This window comes from Lissotriton vulgaris, chromosome 7 (assembly GCF_964263255.1).
Source record: "Lissotriton vulgaris chromosome 7, aLisVul1.2, whole genome shotgun sequence".
NCBI lineage: Eukaryota > Metazoa > Chordata > Amphibia > Caudata > Salamandridae > Lissotriton > Lissotriton vulgaris.
This window is the reverse complement of record NC_141695.1, coordinates 360,935,319-360,953,920: the sequence shown is the minus strand read 5'-3', so window position 1 is coordinate 360,953,920 and position 18,602 is coordinate 360,935,319. Positions and strand designations below refer to the sequence as shown.

At 45.8% G+C, this 18,602-nt stretch overlaps 1 protein-coding gene across 3 annotated transcripts in view; it reads left to right on the top strand.

Moving 5' to 3' along the window:
- Window positions 1-18,602, top strand: part of TTYH1 (tweety family member 1) — a 274,965-nt gene that overhangs the window by 217,776 nt on the left and 38,587 nt on the right. For all 3 annotated transcript variants that reach the window (XM_086930265.1, XM_086930264.1, XM_086930263.1), the window contains exons 5-6: window positions 4,907-5,002; window positions 7,039-7,111. In XM_086930265.1, the coding sequence (XP_086786391.1) occupies window positions 4,907-5,002; window positions 7,039-7,111 (169 nt within the window). The remainder of the gene's footprint in view (window positions 1-4,906; window positions 5,003-7,038; window positions 7,112-18,602) is intronic.

The window sequence follows — 18,602 nt, the reverse complement described above, 5'->3', positions numbered from 1 at the left end:
CAGTTGATTGAGGGGCCCCCAGATATAGAGCATTCCCGTAGTCCAAGCAGGACAAGAGGAGGCCCTGGACCAAGATTTGTCTCGCTTGGAGTTGGAGCAGGGGAAGGATTTTGCGTAATAGTCTGAGTAGGCCATAACAGGAGGCGGAAAGCTTCACTGCTTGGTGGTTAAAGTTGAGTGATTGGTCCAGCCAAAGGCCCAGACTTTTTATTTTACTTTTTGGGGGCGGGGGGGACCAAGGCAGGTGGGCCACAGTAGGTTGGAAATGTGTGGAGGGGAGTGCCCCAGGAACATCAGCTCTGTTTTTTCGCCATTTTGTTTGAGGCAGGAATGGGTCATCCAATTAGCCACCTCCTTGAGGCAGCCACTCAGATTAGGTGAGGTAGCGTTTAGCTGGTTTAGAGCCACCACTAGCTGAGTGTCATCAGCATAGGTGATAATTTTTATGCCAAAAGGGCGGACGATCTCGGCTAGGGGGCTCATGTAAATGTTGAATAAGGTAGGGCTCAGGGAGGAGCCCTGAGGAACACCACATCTCAGCGTGAGACTGGAGGAGGAGGAATTGGCCTCAAAGTCTTGGAAATAATGATCTGCTAGAAAGGACCTAAGACAGGTGATGGCTTTCCCTGAAACACCTAAGTTGTTAAGTCGGTGGAGGAGTATCTCGTGATTTACAGTGTTGAACGCGGCACTTAAGTCTAAGAGAATAATCGCAGCGTTTCCCCCCTTTTCAAGAATTCGTCTGGCCTCCTCCGTTACTGCGAGGGGGGCAGACTCGTTTCCGTGCTCGGACGGAACCCTGTTTTGGAGAGATCGAGCAGATGGTTGGCCTTCAGAAATTCAACCAATGTTGCGTTAATATGCTTCTCCACGATCTTGCTAAGCCAAGGTAACAGGGAGATTGGCCTAGAGTTGCTGGGGTTGTCTTGGTCAAGAGTGGGTTTCTTTAAGATTGCCCTAACCATGGCGTGCTTCCATAGGATGGGCACTATGCATGATGAAATGGAGGTGTTAAGTAAATCCAAGACAGTTGGGTGAATGTTATAAATAGCCGGCATCAAGGCTCGTGGGGGGGCTGGGTCTAGAGGGGAGCTGGATTTGACCTTGTGCATGAGGGAGATTATCTTGCTAGGGTCAAGTGGGGAAGGAGTCTACGTAGGCTGCAGGTCCTGATTCGGGGCTTGTGGGATGCATCAGAGCCAGGACACACTGGAAGAGGGGAAGGAGGTATAGATGCTTTGTATTTTGTGAAGGAAAAATTCTGCCAGTTTGTTGCATGTTGTGGCGTCCGTTGTTTTAGGGGGTTTTTCAGGAAGTTTAAGCAAGGTTTTAGCGATACAGTGGATTTCCTTAGGGGCAGAGGCAGCGGCTTTGATTTTTTCTTCATAGAATATTGCTTGGGAAGCTTTGATTTCTTTCTTGTATAATTTTATTGCGACCCTGTACCTGGTTTTGTTGAGTGGGGAGTATTCCGTACGCCATTTCGATACTCTTGCACCTGCTGCTGCCCCACTGGCTAGACACTTGAAACCACCTAAAACAGAAAGAAACAGTTACTTTGTTTTGTTCATCCGGCTTACACCTCCAGGTGACAAGAGGCACCTGCATGAGTGCGGGATTTCGATCCCCCCATAGACAAAAGGTTGTGACCCAGGAATCTAGTACACTTCCAAGTCTGGAGAAATGTTTCCCCTCAAGCGGAGGTGTGACCTTCTCTAGCCCTCGGCAGTCAGCAGGTGCTTACAAGGCACACCAAACCTTTTGGGCCTAGCCATGGTACTCTCCACAACAGAGCAAGTTGTGGTATGAGCCCAAGGAGAGGGAGCCAATGACCTGGAACAGAGCCCGCAATGTCAGGCACTGTCATTCTCCCGATCTGTAGGCCAAAGACAGTCTCGGCTCTAAACTCAGGCTCCCCAATACACCTCGGGCACCACACTCTGTGGAGTGCAAGTTAGCATGGGTCCCTCGGATTCTGCAAGCTTCTACTGCACTCCTCAAACTCCTCACATCCAGGCACCTCAGGTGTCTGTTGATCTTTATGCACACACTCCTCTAGCACAGCGAGATGATGGTGTAAGTCAACACGGTCCTTGTTCCAACCACAAATCCCTTCCACCTGTCTCTGCCGCACCTCATGCAGTCCTTATGATCTCATGGAGAAAGTGAGATCCTTTGTGTCCCTAGGATCTCATTGACAGGAGGCCACCTCACTGGCTCTTGGAGAGCACTTTAGGACCAAGGCCACAACAGTTGGCACTTAGCTAATGGCCAACAATTACCAGTCAAAATCTACCAAGTGAAAATCCCCTTCCTAGAGCACAACAAGCTCCAGTCCACCACAAGTCTGCAGATCCCTTGGAATGCAGGTGCCAATTTAACCCCAACGTAACCATCCCAAAAAGTCCCCTCAAAGTCAGAGGTTTGCAGTTTCCCATTAGCCCTTAGTTTACGGCCTTCTATCGGGTAGGCACAGAGCAAAAAGTTGAGGGAAAGTACACTAGAAAGAGCCATTTCCAGCAGAGATCTTCTGCAGTAATAATCTCTTGTGCAGCGCCTCCTCTGAGAGATGTTCTGCAGCAACAATGTCCTGTGCAGCAGCTCCTTTCAGCGACCTTCTGTGGGATCAATCTCATCTACCGGAGCGACTCTGCCAGATATTCTGTAGCATCAATCTAATGTAGTGCCGTTCGTCTGCGAGATATTCTGTAGTATCAGTCTCATGAACTGCAGCTCTTCACATGAGAGGCATCAAACTCATGTTGCTGCAGCTCCTATCAGTGATTTTCTCCATGTTAGATATCACTCTAACATGGAGCGCCTCTTTTTCCCCTCTGAGATATCTTCTGTAGAATCAATATAACGTGGAGCACCTCGTCTCAGTGATCTTCTGTAGTATCAGTCTCATGTGCAGAAACTCCTCTCAGAGATCACCCGCAGTAACGATATCTTATGCAGCAGTGCTTCTCGGCAATCTTCTGCATTATCGATATCATGTGCAGCACCTCCTTTCAGAGATATTCTGCAATATCAACCTCATCTAGAGGAGCTCCTCACAGAGATCTTCTCCAGTAACGTTGCCTTGTTCAGCAGCTCCTACCAGGGATCTTCTGCATTTTCAATCTCATGTGGAACAGCATCTCTGAGCAATCTTCTGCAGAAGCTACCTCATGTATGGAAGGTCCTAATAGAGGTCTTCTGTAGTATCAATCTCCTGTGCAGCAGCTCTTCTCAGAGGTCTACTGCAGTATCAATCTCACGAGCAGCAGCTCCTATCAGCGAATTTCTGTTGTATCAATCTTGTGTGCAGAAACTCCTCTGATAAATATTTAGCAGTATCAATCTCATGTGCAGCAGCTCTTCTCAGAGATCTTCTGCAATATTGAGCACATGGAGCACGTCAGTGGGTCGTCTGGGAGATCTTTTTCAGTATCAATCTAACATGGAGCACCTTATCTCAGTGATCTCTGTAGTAGCAATCTCATGTGCAGCAACTCATCTATAAAAATAAGAATATTGTGGTGTGATGTTTACCCTACCAGTGATATGGTCACACATCACATGTCTTGCCCCAATTATTAACTTTCTAGTACCTATCTCAGAAAGGGCTCAGCCAGTGATATTATTAGCAGCAGCACTTGCTGTCATATTTTCTTCTAAGCCCGCCCTGTTATTTGCAGAATAACTGGAGAAAACATATGGTATTATTTAGAGTTTGGGGGATGGTACACTCCATCACAAATGTAGCTGCTATCCACTAGCAGTAGTTTCAAAATGAAGGTAAAAGAACAGTAATTTTGGACCAATGTTATGTAATCACATTGGGAGTTTAGCTTTTCATATAGATAGAAATTCATGGGAAAACAGCCTAAAATCGTATTAAATTCACATGAGTGATGCCCAAAGAAAGGGGAGGGAGTGTGAGATGGTAAGTGATGGGAAAGACAGTTTGGTGGTGGTAACACAATATCACAAACAATTCAGATATATGTTGATTATATACCGGATAGCTGAAATCTAAACATTTATACATATATTTGCAATATAGCACATGAGATCACAGTTTATTTATCACTGTTGATCGGAAGAGAATCAGTACCTGACTTAGAAATAAGGGAAGACTAAAATTAATTCCCAGAAGTCTGGACAAGGTTTAATTAAAATTACCATTAGTGTTGCGGTGGGGAAGGGAGGGTCTTTTACTCACATTCCATTTGTGCAGTGGCGGCTGCTACAGAGCAGAGGTGGCGGGAAGAGGCTAAAAAAAATCAAAAAGATCACATACCTGATTACGGTTGCAGCTTCTCTTCTGTGTTCTTCTCTTCCTTACTCCTGGCAGCACACAGGCTCCTCTTACCCAATCACGACTCTGCTATCACCAGCATGACAGCAGTGTCATGATTGATCTGAGCATTAGAAGCCTTAGGACAGGTCTTCACCTGGCTGTGCAATACAGCAAATTGGCTAAAGGCTAAGTGCGTACGACTGTCAAACCGTAGGCGGCCGGCCAAACTGTCATGCGCACTTAGGGTGCATACATATTTCCTCCTCCCTGTGACCCCAGGCCTTCCCTGCCCTAACCTGGCCCCATAGCCCGTACTAAAAATTAAATTATAATTATGTTGTGTTATTATCATTTTATTTTTCCTTTTTCTACTGCTCTGGGAGCAGTGGGGTGACGCTGCAGCTGGGTATTCGGCATGGTGGGCTCGTAAGAAAATCTTGCACTTTCGGAGGTCTTTTACATGTTATATGCTGGTTTAGAGATCGCTTTCCCCACTCTGCACTAAACAAGCCTCTTATTGTCTCCTTGTGCCGCTGTGCAGTGTCAGTGTGTAAGGGGGTGCCCTCCCCCAAAGTTTCCCGCTTGAATTCACTGACTGACTCTCTCCCTCTGTCCCTGCAGGTGGCTGGCCTACATACTACTGCTCCTCCTCGATCTCATTATCTGCCTCTTCACTTTGCTGGGACTCGCCAAGCAGATCAAGTGGCTGGTTATTGTGTAAGTACGCCGCCTGGTGTTCATTACGCGCACTGCGGCCTTTCTGAAAACAAGAAATGGGGCGGCACGCTCTCGAAGCTGCCCGGCCGTCACCATGCTGCTGGTGCGGGCATCGGAAGCCTCCTCTCTCGCCGTGTTTACATGTATATACACAGCGTGGTGAGTCTTGGGGAAAAAATGTAACACCAGGTTGTTGTATTTCCATTTCTTGGAGTGCGTAAGTATCAATAAACTCAGATCTGCAATCCTACTGTGCAGCATCATTTCACACAGTTTCACCATTAGATGCAGAGTTATTTAAAACAAAAGCTGTAAGAGACGTTTTCGCACCACCCCTATATATCTCAGGGCCAAGGTTTACATAGCACCCTTGTACTATGGCTCAAGGGTGTCTTTGTTGGCGCTAGGCTGCTGCAAGTGTCCCAGCGCGCGGAGAGAGCAGAACTGCTACATTTCTAGTAAGATATGGTGCAGTTCTGCTCTCTCCAAGTGTTGCGAGGCTTCTTTGCAAATGTGCCCCAAGATGCACAAAGTAGTGGCATAGCTTAAAATGATAGGGCCCCCCTTCTGGATGGGAAGAGGACCCCTGAGCATCCCATATCTCAAAGATATTCATTGGCCTTGGGTGGAATGGATGCTCCCTGAATGGCTGGGGAACCTTTAAGGATTGGACCAGGGCCAGACTGGGAATCAAAACTGGCCCTGGCAAAGAGCTCGGCCAGCCCACTTTGGAGCAGCAAGCTGTTTGCCGGGGCCGGTTTCAGACGATTTTGTTACAAAACCGCCCAAAATCGGGCCCCACCCTAGCGGCCCACCGGGGAAACACCCAGTGCCCGCTAAGGTAGTCCGGCCCTGGTTGGGACCCCCTCCGCCTCATTGGTTGCAGGATCCTATGTTACGCCACTCACACAAAGCCAGTTGGAATCTCTGCTCATTCACAAAATGTTAGATGGATATGTACGCCTCTGCAGTGTCCCAGTCCTTGCAGTGGACAGCTAACCTGCTTCATGAATGTACCTTCCGCGTACCTCCCATCTGACCTCCCGCACACCCAGCTATTCAGCAGAGCTCCTCAGACACCCCAGTGCGAGCAGCCTAGCACGTCTCGTCTAGCCCAGCGCACTTCAGTCCTCACCCACAGACCCTTTTACTGTTCCTGTACTGAGGAGCACACAGTGCTTTGCCAGTTCACATCAAGGCTCACCCACAGCACTCCCCAAAATTCCAGTACTGAGACCACTGTATGTCTCTTACCACGCACCTCAGTCCTAGCCTGCTAAAGATCTGCTTTTTCTATACTGAGACACCAAAACGCCTATACCAATGTGGCTCATTGCTGAATTGTAGTCACATTTACTATTTCAGAACAGGGATCCACAAACAACTCTGCCAATACCCCTCAATCATTCCCTGCATCTCTGTCATTCCAATATTAGCAGTCCATGGGCTGAGCAATCCGAATGCTCACAGTGAGGGCTCTAACACATAATAAAGATCCAATTTTGAGAACTTTGAAAATGTTATGTAATTATATTTCACCAACAAATCAGAATGTGACTCGCAAAGTGTTTTTGACTTCTTAGCTCTTCTCAAAGTACTCATGATGATATCACTCAACCATTTTAATCGACCTATATTGCTTTGCAAGTATATTAGGGAAAAGCTAAAATGATCCCTAGAGCCTTCTCTGAATGAATGTTGTTCCCACTGTGCATGTTCTAAGAGCTTTAATGAACGCTCTGGAGTGCATTTTCATTTAGATAATTGCCATTCACACTTTATACGCCTTTGCCTCTGCTTCAGAGCACATAACTTGGGAGGCAGGCAATTATCTGATGATAATTCCCTCTAGAACATTCATTAATGCATAATGGGACTTTCTTTAAGCAGCAGAGGATTCACTACTTTGAAGTCATCCGAATGAGAGGCAGAGCTCTGTACTGTTGGTCTCCAGGTAATATAGCGGTGTCTACTGTTGGATAGTTATTACAACTTGCTGACGCATACATCTTCGACCTCTGTTCTTCTTTTTCTAGAATGACGGTGATGTCCTTCTTCGTTCTCATCTTGAGTTGGGGATCCATGGGGCTGGAGACGGCAGCGGCTGTGGTGAGTCTCCAAACACCCACTCAAAGGTTTTGTCTGACTGTCTGTCTGATTGTCCATCCTTAAGGGTTTGTGTCCCAACTCTGTAGGCTGTCTGGTTGACTCCAAGAGATAATTGGGGAAACAAATCCTTCGGGTCATCCTGATATTATCTTGCATTCCCATAGACTACTGATTCCTAATCACTTCCTCAATGGACTGGGACCCACCTCCTGATTTAAATTGTTTTCTAAAGTTTTGTTTCCATAATCAGTCGGTGGCTGTGTCCGCTAACACTGTCCATGATCAACAAAATGGTAATTTATCAGTGACATTGTAGAGTAAAAACCTTGACAAGACATGTATGTAAACATTACAATTCTACATTAGTTTTTCCAGTATGGGTAAGTCCTCACACTGATAACCTTCATCCCATAACACTCTACAGCAATGTATAAGTTAAACCTTCCCTCGTATATAGTAGGAGAGGATGTGGCATTACAGCCAGAGATGCCATCTTTGTAGCTAGGGAAGCAGGGTTAAATCCTGGTGTCGGCTGAACATTCTGGGATTCTGGGCAAATCACATAATCTCCCTGTGCCTTATCAAAAAATAACAGGATTCTGACCTTGTGTACTGTAACTGGTGCATGTCATGGAAAGCACTTCAGGGTCCCGGGCCTCAGTTTGTGCTATATAAAACTGCAAACAAAATTCCAGATTTGGAAAATACTCCTAAAAAAGGAAACTATAGCTTTAAAATTCCTGAACCTCTTAAGAACACCTTACCACAATGCAGCCTAATTGTTTAAAAGCAGGTGTGAGTTCACACCCTGCTCCAAAAAAGCCACTGGAGATGATGAACAGGTGGTTGTTCATTTAACAAACATACCAATGCGGGAAAACTACCCAGCAGCAAAAAACGACTCGCGGAAGGCTTCTGAGGGACAAGCCTTGATATCAACAAAAAGCAAACAAGAGTCATTGGAAGAATCTGAGGCTCAACCGATGCTTTCCAGGGTACAACCATTGTAGCCAGTTCTAGTGGAAAGAATATCTGCGGCCAGATTTTAGAAATACCCCTACAACCACACTAGCTGCTTGTGGCCATTTTGCACTCTAAAGGACCTTTGTATTACGTTATGGGTCCACATGTATGTTTGGCTCCTCTGTATTACGCATCTCTTAAGAGTAGGTGTTCCCTGATTGGTGAACAACCTTTACAATGAAACTTTTACAACGCACTACCATTATGACGCAACCATTACAAAGCAAACCATTGCAACGCATTGCGCTGGGGGGCGCTCTAGGATAGGGAATAGATTTAATTTACTATCCAACACCTTTCCTACTATCCACGGGGACTGGAGTTGGAATAGTAAATTAAACTATTCACTATCCAGCACCCCAAAGCGCTATGCGTTGTAATGGTATGCGTTGTAAAAACTGCGTTGTAATGGCATGCGTGGTAAAAGCATGTGTTGTAATGTCATACATCCTCCCTGATTTGCATGGGTACTTGCCCTATGAAAATGAGGGATGACTTTGCTCGCGAACTAGGCCGTATTATAGACTGAGGCTCATGGGCAGAGGACCCTGGAGAGGCATGTTATCAGTGCATCGCCCCACAGATGCAAACAGATGCACACACCTAGTGCATTCCTCTATAATGCTCTTAGAAAGGGACCCAGAGGACATGTGTGCTATCCGCTATTTGAGTTTTCTGCTTAATTCAGAGACTCTGTCCCTCACCACCCCTTGTTGTAAATATTTTTGTCCACCCTAAGCGTGGAAGGGTATACTCAGACATGAGTCCCTTGCTCATTGCACCATCAGGATTCAAGCAAACCGGGCCGAAGACGGCTGTAATGCCAGAAACCGGTCCCCGGGAGCTTGTTTCCTTTCCAGTGTAAGAATTGGCTTTTGTAGTTTGGTTTGCCCTGTTCCCATCATGCACTGGGACAGGAACAGACTAATTTGCATACAGCCAGGTTCTGAAACTGGGATGGTGCAGTGAGCTAAAAAACGGTGTTGGATCTAGCCCTGATCTCTTGACTGGGTGAGAGTTTTCTGCTTAATTCAGAGACTCTGTCCCTCACCACCCCTTGTTGTAAATATCCGCTATTTGCAGCGCTCGCTCTTGTTTACACGCTGCCCTAGTTTTCTTGAGCACGCTCAGAGGGTGCACAATGGCACAAACTGGAGCTGTGCACCCCCCACCATAATCCGACATCTGGATACGGATTAAATCTGTCTGCCTGGCAGCAGCAAGAATTGTATGCAAGGCAGAAATCACTGGGGAAAGTGCGCTCAGAGACACCTTGACACGTTATCCATATCCTACCTTACATGGAGCTGTGCTAGGGATTAGAGATCCTTGGTTGCACTGAATAGTCATGATATCTAAACAAAGTTCCAGAAGGAGAATAGCTTGGAAGAAAAGAACTGGCAGTAGGCGAAGGCAGCTAACCAAGATCTACCTAGGTGAAAAAAGACCCTTGCACAGTCCATCCAGAGGGTGTGATCACTCGTTAAGTCGTTATATAATCTCCTATAATCAAAACCCACCTACAAATAGCGGTCCCAACTCCCAAACCTTTTTTCCACAAGCCAGTTTAGCTTACACTAAAAAAGAACCCTTCTTATGAGTGCAAAAACACTTATAAAAATCACAAATGTTGTTTTCACACCCATAAAATCATTGAGAAATGCTACTTCAAAGGGTAGGAAGTGGATATTCCAGTGCTTGAATGCTCTGAAAGTTTGTGCACAAACTTACAATTTTGGAGATGTTCACAAACGTTCTTCTGATCCATTACCACCCTGAAAATGGTTTTCAGGGTGGGATTGGGAAGGTAGCATACTGAAAGTTTGTGGGGTGGTTCTTAAAAGGGAAACCTGGTTCCCCAGTAGACTGATGAAAAAATGTATTAAAATCTTTTGCATTCGAGGTGAGGCGTGCCGCCATGCACATTTGCACACAATGTAGGGTTGTGCTTGTGGTAGTGCCTCCATATGTAAATTCATGGGAGTTTCCCAGAAGTGTGTAGCTCCTGTAACGTTGCATGTTTCCGTGCATCACCTTCGAAACCATTGTGTTTCCTAAAAAGTCAGAGTTCTGCCCCCTCTGGAATTGGAAACCTGGAGGGACTCTCTTCACAGTTCGATCCTGGGGTAGGACCTGGGAGCTTTCTTATTGATGATGGAGGAGGTCCAATATAAAGACCTGGACTGTCTATCTCACTCTTCTGAATCCCATCTCTCTCACCGTTATTTCCCTCCTCTTACCTCTAACCTTCTGTTCTCTCTTTCGAACTCTTTCCTTCAGGGCTCTACTCTTGCCTCTTTCAGTCACACCCCCCTCTTGCCTGCATCATCCTTTGTTTCTGTCATCCTCCCAGACACCTTCCTCTCCTGCACAAACCCTCTTCTCTCACACCCTACTTCTCATGAGTTATTCCTCTCCCTTACACATGCTTCCTTTCTTTCTCTTGCACACTTCTCTTCTCTCAAACTCTCACTTTGCTCCTTTAAGGTCACTTGTCTGTCACCCCCTCCTCCATTACCTTCCTCTCTCTTAGGCCTCACCTTCTCAGACTCTATTGCCTCACTTTCTGTCTCTCTTTCTTTGATCAGTCCTCCCCACACACCTTCCTGGCTCCCTTCCATTATTTCTTTCCTACCTCCCTCTCCCCTTTGTCCTGTCCTTTTTCGCTGTGCACAGTTCTTGTCTCTTCCTGGACGGTGCTGACTCCAGGCAACAGAGTAAAGCTGATCGTGGAAATGGTCTGAAGTCGATGTGGGTGGGAACGGCAGGGGATGTCGTTCCTCTACTACATATGCTTAAATGAATCCATCCTTTATTTTTATCATTAAACAGTTGTGCATTGGCTCCTCTGTGAACAGGCATCTGTGGGCATTAAGACCCCCTGGATGTATTCACTGTACTGTATTGCTCCCCACTTCCTACCCCCGCCTACCCTTAATCTCTGGGCTGGAATGAAGATTAATGATGCAGCGCTGCTGAGAAGTAATAAATAGCAACTGGCTGCTACCACACATCCTTTTCCCAGCACATCAAGGCATCTAGGGGGCGCTCTTTACTAAAGCTGAGACGCACAGGCTTCCCTCTACACGACAAGGCAACTAAAAAACAGAAACAGGGGCATATTTACAAGGGGTTGCATCACCAGAACATCACTTTTAACGAAGTTCATGTGTCGCAATGCCCTACTTCACATTTATAAAGTGGCGTTAACCACTTTTTGTGGCTTAACGGCACTTTGTAACTATGGTACCCTTTCACGCAGATATCTGCGTGAAAGGGGCATGCAATGGGTGTTGCTAGGGGCGTTCCCACACAACGCCGATTGCTTTTTGACACTGTCCCAGATTTACAAGGATCTGTCAATCTGAGGCAGCACCATAACAACATGCAAGAGCAGGCATTAGAATGGCAAAACGAGGAGAAATACTTTTATTTCCCCTCGTTTTTGCCTTTTCTATGTGTGCTGTATTCTGCAGCAGGCATAGAAAGAGCAAAACACCATGAATGATTGTTTATGTGCAGGAAACAATCATTCCCTGCAACGCAGGCACCCTTGCACAATCCTGCGTTGGCAATAGGCAGCTAATTTTAGTACCAGCGCTAGGGAAAACACAGGGGTGTGCCGTATTGTGGAAGAGGTGTGGCGCAGCGGCCAGGGCAACTGACGCTGGACGCTGGGATCGCGGTTCGATCCCCAGCTCTGGTGGCAGGGACCGGCCCAGCACCTTGTGACTCTGGGCAATAGCTCGCTTAATCTTCCCGATGGCCCCCAGCGCCTTGACACCTTCGGGTAATTGTTCGCGCTATACAAATGCTGGACATTTTATTGTTGTAAATTCAGTGCATCCCTGTGTTTTGGATATTTGGTGCAGCTCCCCGCTCCGAAAATGTCTTTGTACATAATCCCCACAGTCTTTAAGCAAGCTGTGTAGTAAGACAAAACATCCTCAAAACAAAAAGAATACACATTATGATATTACATACGCATTTAAATGCAAGTTAGTGGGGTCTTTCGTAGTGCTTCCAGTCCACTGATGTACTTTTAAATCTAAATTATAGTAAAACTAGGCCACACCCACTGAGGCACTTGAGCAGAGCAGAAAATATGTCTGCCATTTTAGCCCTTCTCCTGGACCATCACAACTTTCCCAGAGACCTCAAAACCACGAACGCCTCTTTGACACTTCGACCACTAGAAACTGAGCCAAGGCTTCTGGGGTGCCTTGGGGTGTGGCAGAGGCATGAGCAGTGAGGCTGCCATTGCAAGGTTTCCCCTCTCGACCTTCCTGGGTCACAGGTGCCAGACCCAGCACCTGCTTGTTCAGTCGCCCTGACCTCTAAGACCCCAATGCTGTCACCCTTTTTGACAGCCCCTGGGTAAGCCCCTCGTTCTGATATGAAAGTTGTTAAAATCGATCTTGGGCACCAAATACATGAAGTTTTAGTTGCAGATCCTCAAGTCTTTAATAAATCTTCCACAAGAATTTTGGGATCACGAATCTTCACATAGACCCAAGTACCGACGTTCCAACAATTGACCTAGGTAGAAGACCACCCATTACTCACTCCCGCTCACAGGATTGGTGGCACCATGGCTGCCCAACTCCTGATTCTCACATACTTTGTCCCCAATGGATCCAAGCACTCAATCCCTCGGCAAGCGACCTGGATCCACAGAGAAGGCCTGCAAGCAACGTCATGTGGCCTATTCTGGGGCTACCCCTGCATCCCCTTCATGGAGAACCCTCCAGGGGCTGCTGCCTTACCTTGCGGCACGATCGAAGAGCCACTCGCCATCCATGCTGTTCAGCTCTACCGTCTCTCTGCTTCACAGGACATTCTGCTTCCAGCCTGGATCTGGCTACTTCCTTTATTTCTGGGTCTGCTGTTGTGTCAGATCCAGCCTGGTCATGTGAAGTGTCTGCAAGGCTCCGCGTTGCAGCGCCTGTGGGAATGCACTCACTTGATAAAATTAATTTTGCCTCAACGAGAATTCTAGAATACTGCACACTGAAGGATCCACCATGGTATCTCACCTGTGCGTGTATCGAAATCCAAAGGTTTAACAATCACAGCAAATGGAGAACTCCCAGCTCTGCAATGCCTTGCCTAGTATGTGTATGGCATCTTTTCAACAGAATCATAGGGGTTACGAATGACTGAGTCGCAGAGCCAGATAGTAGTCTGAGCAAACCCAGCTGCCCCATGGGAGACTTGGAGAAAAAAGGAAGGGTTTCTCCCTCTATAAGAAACCTTTTTTTGTCCAATACATTTTATTGCTTTTTATAATAAAAAGCACTACAGAGAAAGTGAGGAGGGAGAAGAAACAGATACAGTCTTCGACATCCGCCCTAGGTATGCAATAATGTGGCGCTTACTGATACAGATAATAAAGGCATTAAAAAAACAATAGACATAACTCCTGTACATAGAAAACCTTTGAAATAATATGGCCAAAGTGTTCTGAAGTCCCAGGAGCCCATTGTAGGAAGCTCTTTTGCAATCACAAAATGTTTGAAAGTCATCAGTTTGGAAACGCAAAATGCAATTGCAGTCACATGCTTAGCCAGAAATAAAATAGGAAAAAATTGGCCGAGGTTGCAGAAATAGAGAGGAGAAGCATTGTGAGAGGTGAGGTGAGTTTCATACTCTAACAATATAGAGCCAGGGAGAAAGAGGGTCTTTAGGTGGGTCTGCTACACTCCATAGGTCTAGAAACAGGTCTGAATAGAAGCTCTTCCTCAAAACACAGCTGACAAGATGACTTCAGCCGATAATTGCTTGCTGTTGACATATGGAGTAGCCAATAGGTTCTGGGTTCAAATTCAGTCAAGGCTATCCCAACCTGTCATCATTCTGAAGTTAATCAAATTATTGCAGTTACATTTGATAATAGTAACTCTTTTTATTCATAGCACTTAAAAAGGACACAATTGTGGTATTATGGGTTATGTTAAAATAAACAGGGAATTAATATTTAACGTCTTCCAGAGACCAGGGAGTATTTTCACTCTGAAAAGGGAAAACATGTGTCCAGTAGAAACATTGACTGCGCTGAGTGTCTATCTGATATTTGTATTCTTTCGCTTCTGATAGGTCGAAGATTGTGTTCACAAGATGCCCATCTGGGACCAGGACTCAAGGCCTTGTCAGGGGACAGTTAATGCTCTCAGGTATAGGGATGCTAAGGTTTTAAAACAGCAACGGGGAGAGTAGTTGGCCTGACGGTTAGGGCGGTCGACCTCGTATCTGGTGAACCGGGTACGACTCTCGGCAATGAAACTGAACATCCTGTGATTCTGGGCAAATCACTTAATCTCCCAGTGCCTATCAAAAATGAATGTGTCCCCATGTAACGCAACTGGTGCTATGTAAAGCGCTCTGATACCCGATAGCGGGTCAAGTTTGTGCGATATAAAACTCGGTTAAAAAAACAAAACTTCATAGCCTCTAATTCTCACCTGTCTGCCAGAGACACTCACCTCAATGGCAGTCTGAAGTAGAGATGGTCTACAAGTCCTGTGTGCCTCATACCTCCAACAGCCCTCCTCAATGACAGACATAAAAGTGTGGAAAATATAGTGAATGGAAAAAAGTCACACTTGTTTCTTCTCTTCGGTCAGTACATGTCTCAATAATGGTGGTAGGAGAGAGCCTGTTACCTCCACTAAACTTAGAGGGTCATATCATGGTGCAGAGCAGGGCAGGTGCCTGGGTGCTGTAACCTCTAAGTGACTGTATGCTCAAGTAGAGAGGCAGTATTCCACCATGACATCGAAAGGCGGCCGTGGATCTGTGGACAGTACCACGCTGCGATAAACCTTGAGGAGCAGTGTTGTGTGTGTCCCAGGGGATGCTGCTGATGGGATGTGAGGATGTCACTGACAGTGTGAAGATCAATGCATCTTCACAGTGAAATGATGACTGGGTTCCCAAAGTCATCCACTCTGCCTCTTCCAGTTACCACTCACCAAAGCTGAATTTCTCTGGTGCTCTCCCTTGCTTGGAAACGTCAATGTTCTCTTGCGGCAGATCCTTGTTTTCCAGAACATCAGTACCTTGGTCCAATCTTTTTCTGGTTGTCGCGAGGCTTAGAGCTTTATACCTCCTGTTATGCGTACAAATTCTGTGTAAAAATCCTTACTTTCGTGTATTCAAATCAAAAAAGGCCTGAAACATCTCCTTTTTGAGAGCTTTTTCCATACACCTTCTTTCTCTTTAAGACAGCCTAGAGCTCTGCCTTCCTCTCTACAGCTGCTATCCCTAAACTACTCTGCCTTCTGTCCCTCTCAGGTGCCACCTTGGTCACTGTAATTCCATATGTCTCCCACTGCTATGTATAATCCCTGGACCAAACTATAATTATTTTACCTGGTGTTACTGTTTATTGTAATGTCTTGTAACCAACTGCCTTTCACTTTATGACTTTGTTGCTGACTGTGACGTAAAGAGCTCTGATGCCGTTTCCGGCCTCACCGCACTAAAGAACTCACAAAAACAGAGCCTACTTTAGTGCTGGTGACGCCCGCCCGTGTAACAATCTTTGTTGGCGCCCCCAATGACCCCCTTGTCCACGGATTGCCTTACTACCACCCTCCAACAGCGCCTCTCATCTCAGAGACAATGAATCATACATTTGTGAATCAGTCAATAGGAAATGTTACATAAGACAAAGAGGAATGCAAGGTGTAGGAGTCATATGCCATCCATACTGGTAGGAGGTATATTTGAAGAGTGTTTAACCAGGAGAAGCACAGACTCAAGATTTAAAACGTAACAGTGGTTGGCTTTACTAATAAGAATGTATTTCTACCCAAATTAACCCTCTTTAGCAACATTGGGCTAATGAAAGATTGGGAAAAGGGCATAGCTTTCTAACCTATACCATATACTGTGCATGCAGCTCTTTAATTACAATTCATAGCTCACTGCGCTACATTAGGATTAATAAATTATGAACTTCAAGTAACAAAAAGGATCTCTGTCACAAAAACAGTAACCCACTGAGCTATCCACATAAAATACAGTTCTGTGCTCTGCATGGTACAGGTTCTTTGCAGGCATATTAACCCCCAGTGTTACTTTATGATGAGCCCAAGACAAATATCCGATCTCTCTCCAGTAGGAAGATTAATCACCAGAGTTATCTTGACATTTTTATTGTTGCTTGAAAACTGTTGGATGTACAAGGAACTCTGCAGGGGGTGCTTTAAAACCCATATGACATTTCTAAAGAGAACGTACCCCTGTGCTCAGTGCAGGTGCAACTGCACCAGTCTCACCGCCCACAAACCAGTCATGCACAAAAATATATGTATAAAACTTGCAGGCACCAGTTATGGAAGTAGGCTGAGCAGACAAGTACCTTTTATCTTAAATTTGCTGTGAGTCTCCATTTGGTAGGTGATTTTAGTAGATTTGTACATCTGTTAAGCTGCTTTGTGTGTTTTGGTAGTGACTTACTTTGGGTATCACTGTCTGTGACTGCATTGTGTAGACTGTGTGCTGTTTGTCTAGATCTACGTGTGATGTGGTTTCTCTCCATGTTTTATGGTTGTTTTGTCTATGTTGGTGATGACTTATCTAGTCTGTTACAGTTTGAATCTGCATTTTCTTTTGCAGATCTTAGTGACCTCTCTGCAGTAGGCAGATGTTTGCATCTTCAGAAATGGTGGCTTTAGTTCTCTCTGATTCTCATTTCACCACAGCCAATAGACAAATATCAACATGCCCAATCTCCTTATATGGATGAGGAGTTTTAGGTAGGAGTGCTATAAATGGCATCTTTTATTCTAGTGACAGCACCCTAACAGCACATTCTATCTCTAAGTGGTGCACTGTGATTGCTGGCATTTGCTCAGGGTATTAATCCAAGGCTCCTCACAAGTCCTATGGATGACCCAGTCTTGAGAAATAAAATTTTCTCTTATGATATTCATTAGGGTGTGGAACCAGCTGCCCAGGATTGAGAACATTTTCAGCTGTTTTAAGCTCATTTGGCATTCTTTGATTCTAAAGCATGTGACTAAGAGTGTCAGGTGCCCATGGGTGAATGAATGAACCACCTTCTAAAGCCCAGCAGCTGCTCCAAACCGGAGCGTCCTGATGCTATGTTGAGATAGGGAATTAGGGTCCTAATTCCCCTAACTAAACAGAAAAGTCTTCAAATAACGCAATAATGTAGGGTCCGATTACACTTCTTTAAATAGGTGAGTCTTCAAATGAGTCTTAAAGACGGACTCTGAGGAAACACTACGGAGATGTTGTGGAAGAGAGTTTCGCAGACTGGGACCCAAAAATGAGAAAGATCTACCCCCAGCTCTCTCTTTATGCATCCTAGGAATGCATAAAAGGTCACCAAGATTATGAAGTCCAGGACTCAAAGGCCGCTTAAAAGATAAGTTGGGGCAGATGTAATTCCCCCTTACCTTTAAAAGACAAGTGCGAGATGGCAACATTTGGGTGTCTGGAACCCTATTAGGGTCTCCTTACTAAGAAGTATTCTTCCATCAATGGCTGTAGAAGAAAAGGCAGCATGGCTGGCGCTGGTCGCTTTATGGGCATGGACTGGCATTGACGGGCTTGCCTTTGGAGCATCAGTGGGATGCCCTCTACGCCTGTCTGTGCTCACCTCATCTTTAAATAGTCATGGGAGTTCGAGAGAAACCCCGCCCAGGACCCAACAACCAGAGCAAACAGGCTAAAGATGGCGTCTCTGTGTGGAGCGCTGGTATGCTAGTAGACAAAGATCCCCAAGGAAACGGACCTGGTAGTCAGATTTCCCTTCCATCCCAATTCGGTCCAAAAACTCAAACACAGAGTCCAACTTCAAATAGTATACTTAAAAACCGGGGCAAAGAGCAAGACATGCTGATACCTATTGACTTCAATACTAGTTGCAGCCATTTAAACCTTGTTACCTTCCTTTGCTTTCTTAATTGTGCTGTCACCTGGCTGCCTCGATCCTGTATTTGCAACACAGCAAGCTGGTGAACACCAGGACGGTATCCAAATGAGGCCACGCTGAATAGTTCAGCGGGGGCTCAGCTCACCAGTCACGGCTACAAACGTGCCTTGGCTGTCAGAGACAGGTCACCAGCACTAGCAGCCGATGCCCCTACAGTTTCATGAGTAACGGTACTCTCCTTGGCAGTAGAAAAAACGCCGGTACTCAGAGTGCTAAAAATAAGAATGCCGGTACTCAGTACCTGTGAGTACCGGCCCATTTAAAGCACTGTCCGCATTGCAAACATCAGGTTTTGTCAAAATACCTGTTTACACAAGAAAAGGAACTGCCTTGCTTACTTTCAACTGTGCGTCCGTGCTTGTCTCATCTTTAAATAGTCATGGGAGTTAGAAAGAAGCTCCACCCAGGCTCCACCAACTAGAGAGAACATGCTCAAGATGGCGTCTGTGTGTGGAGCCCTGGTATGCTGGTAGATGAAGAGCCTCAAGGAAACAGACCTGG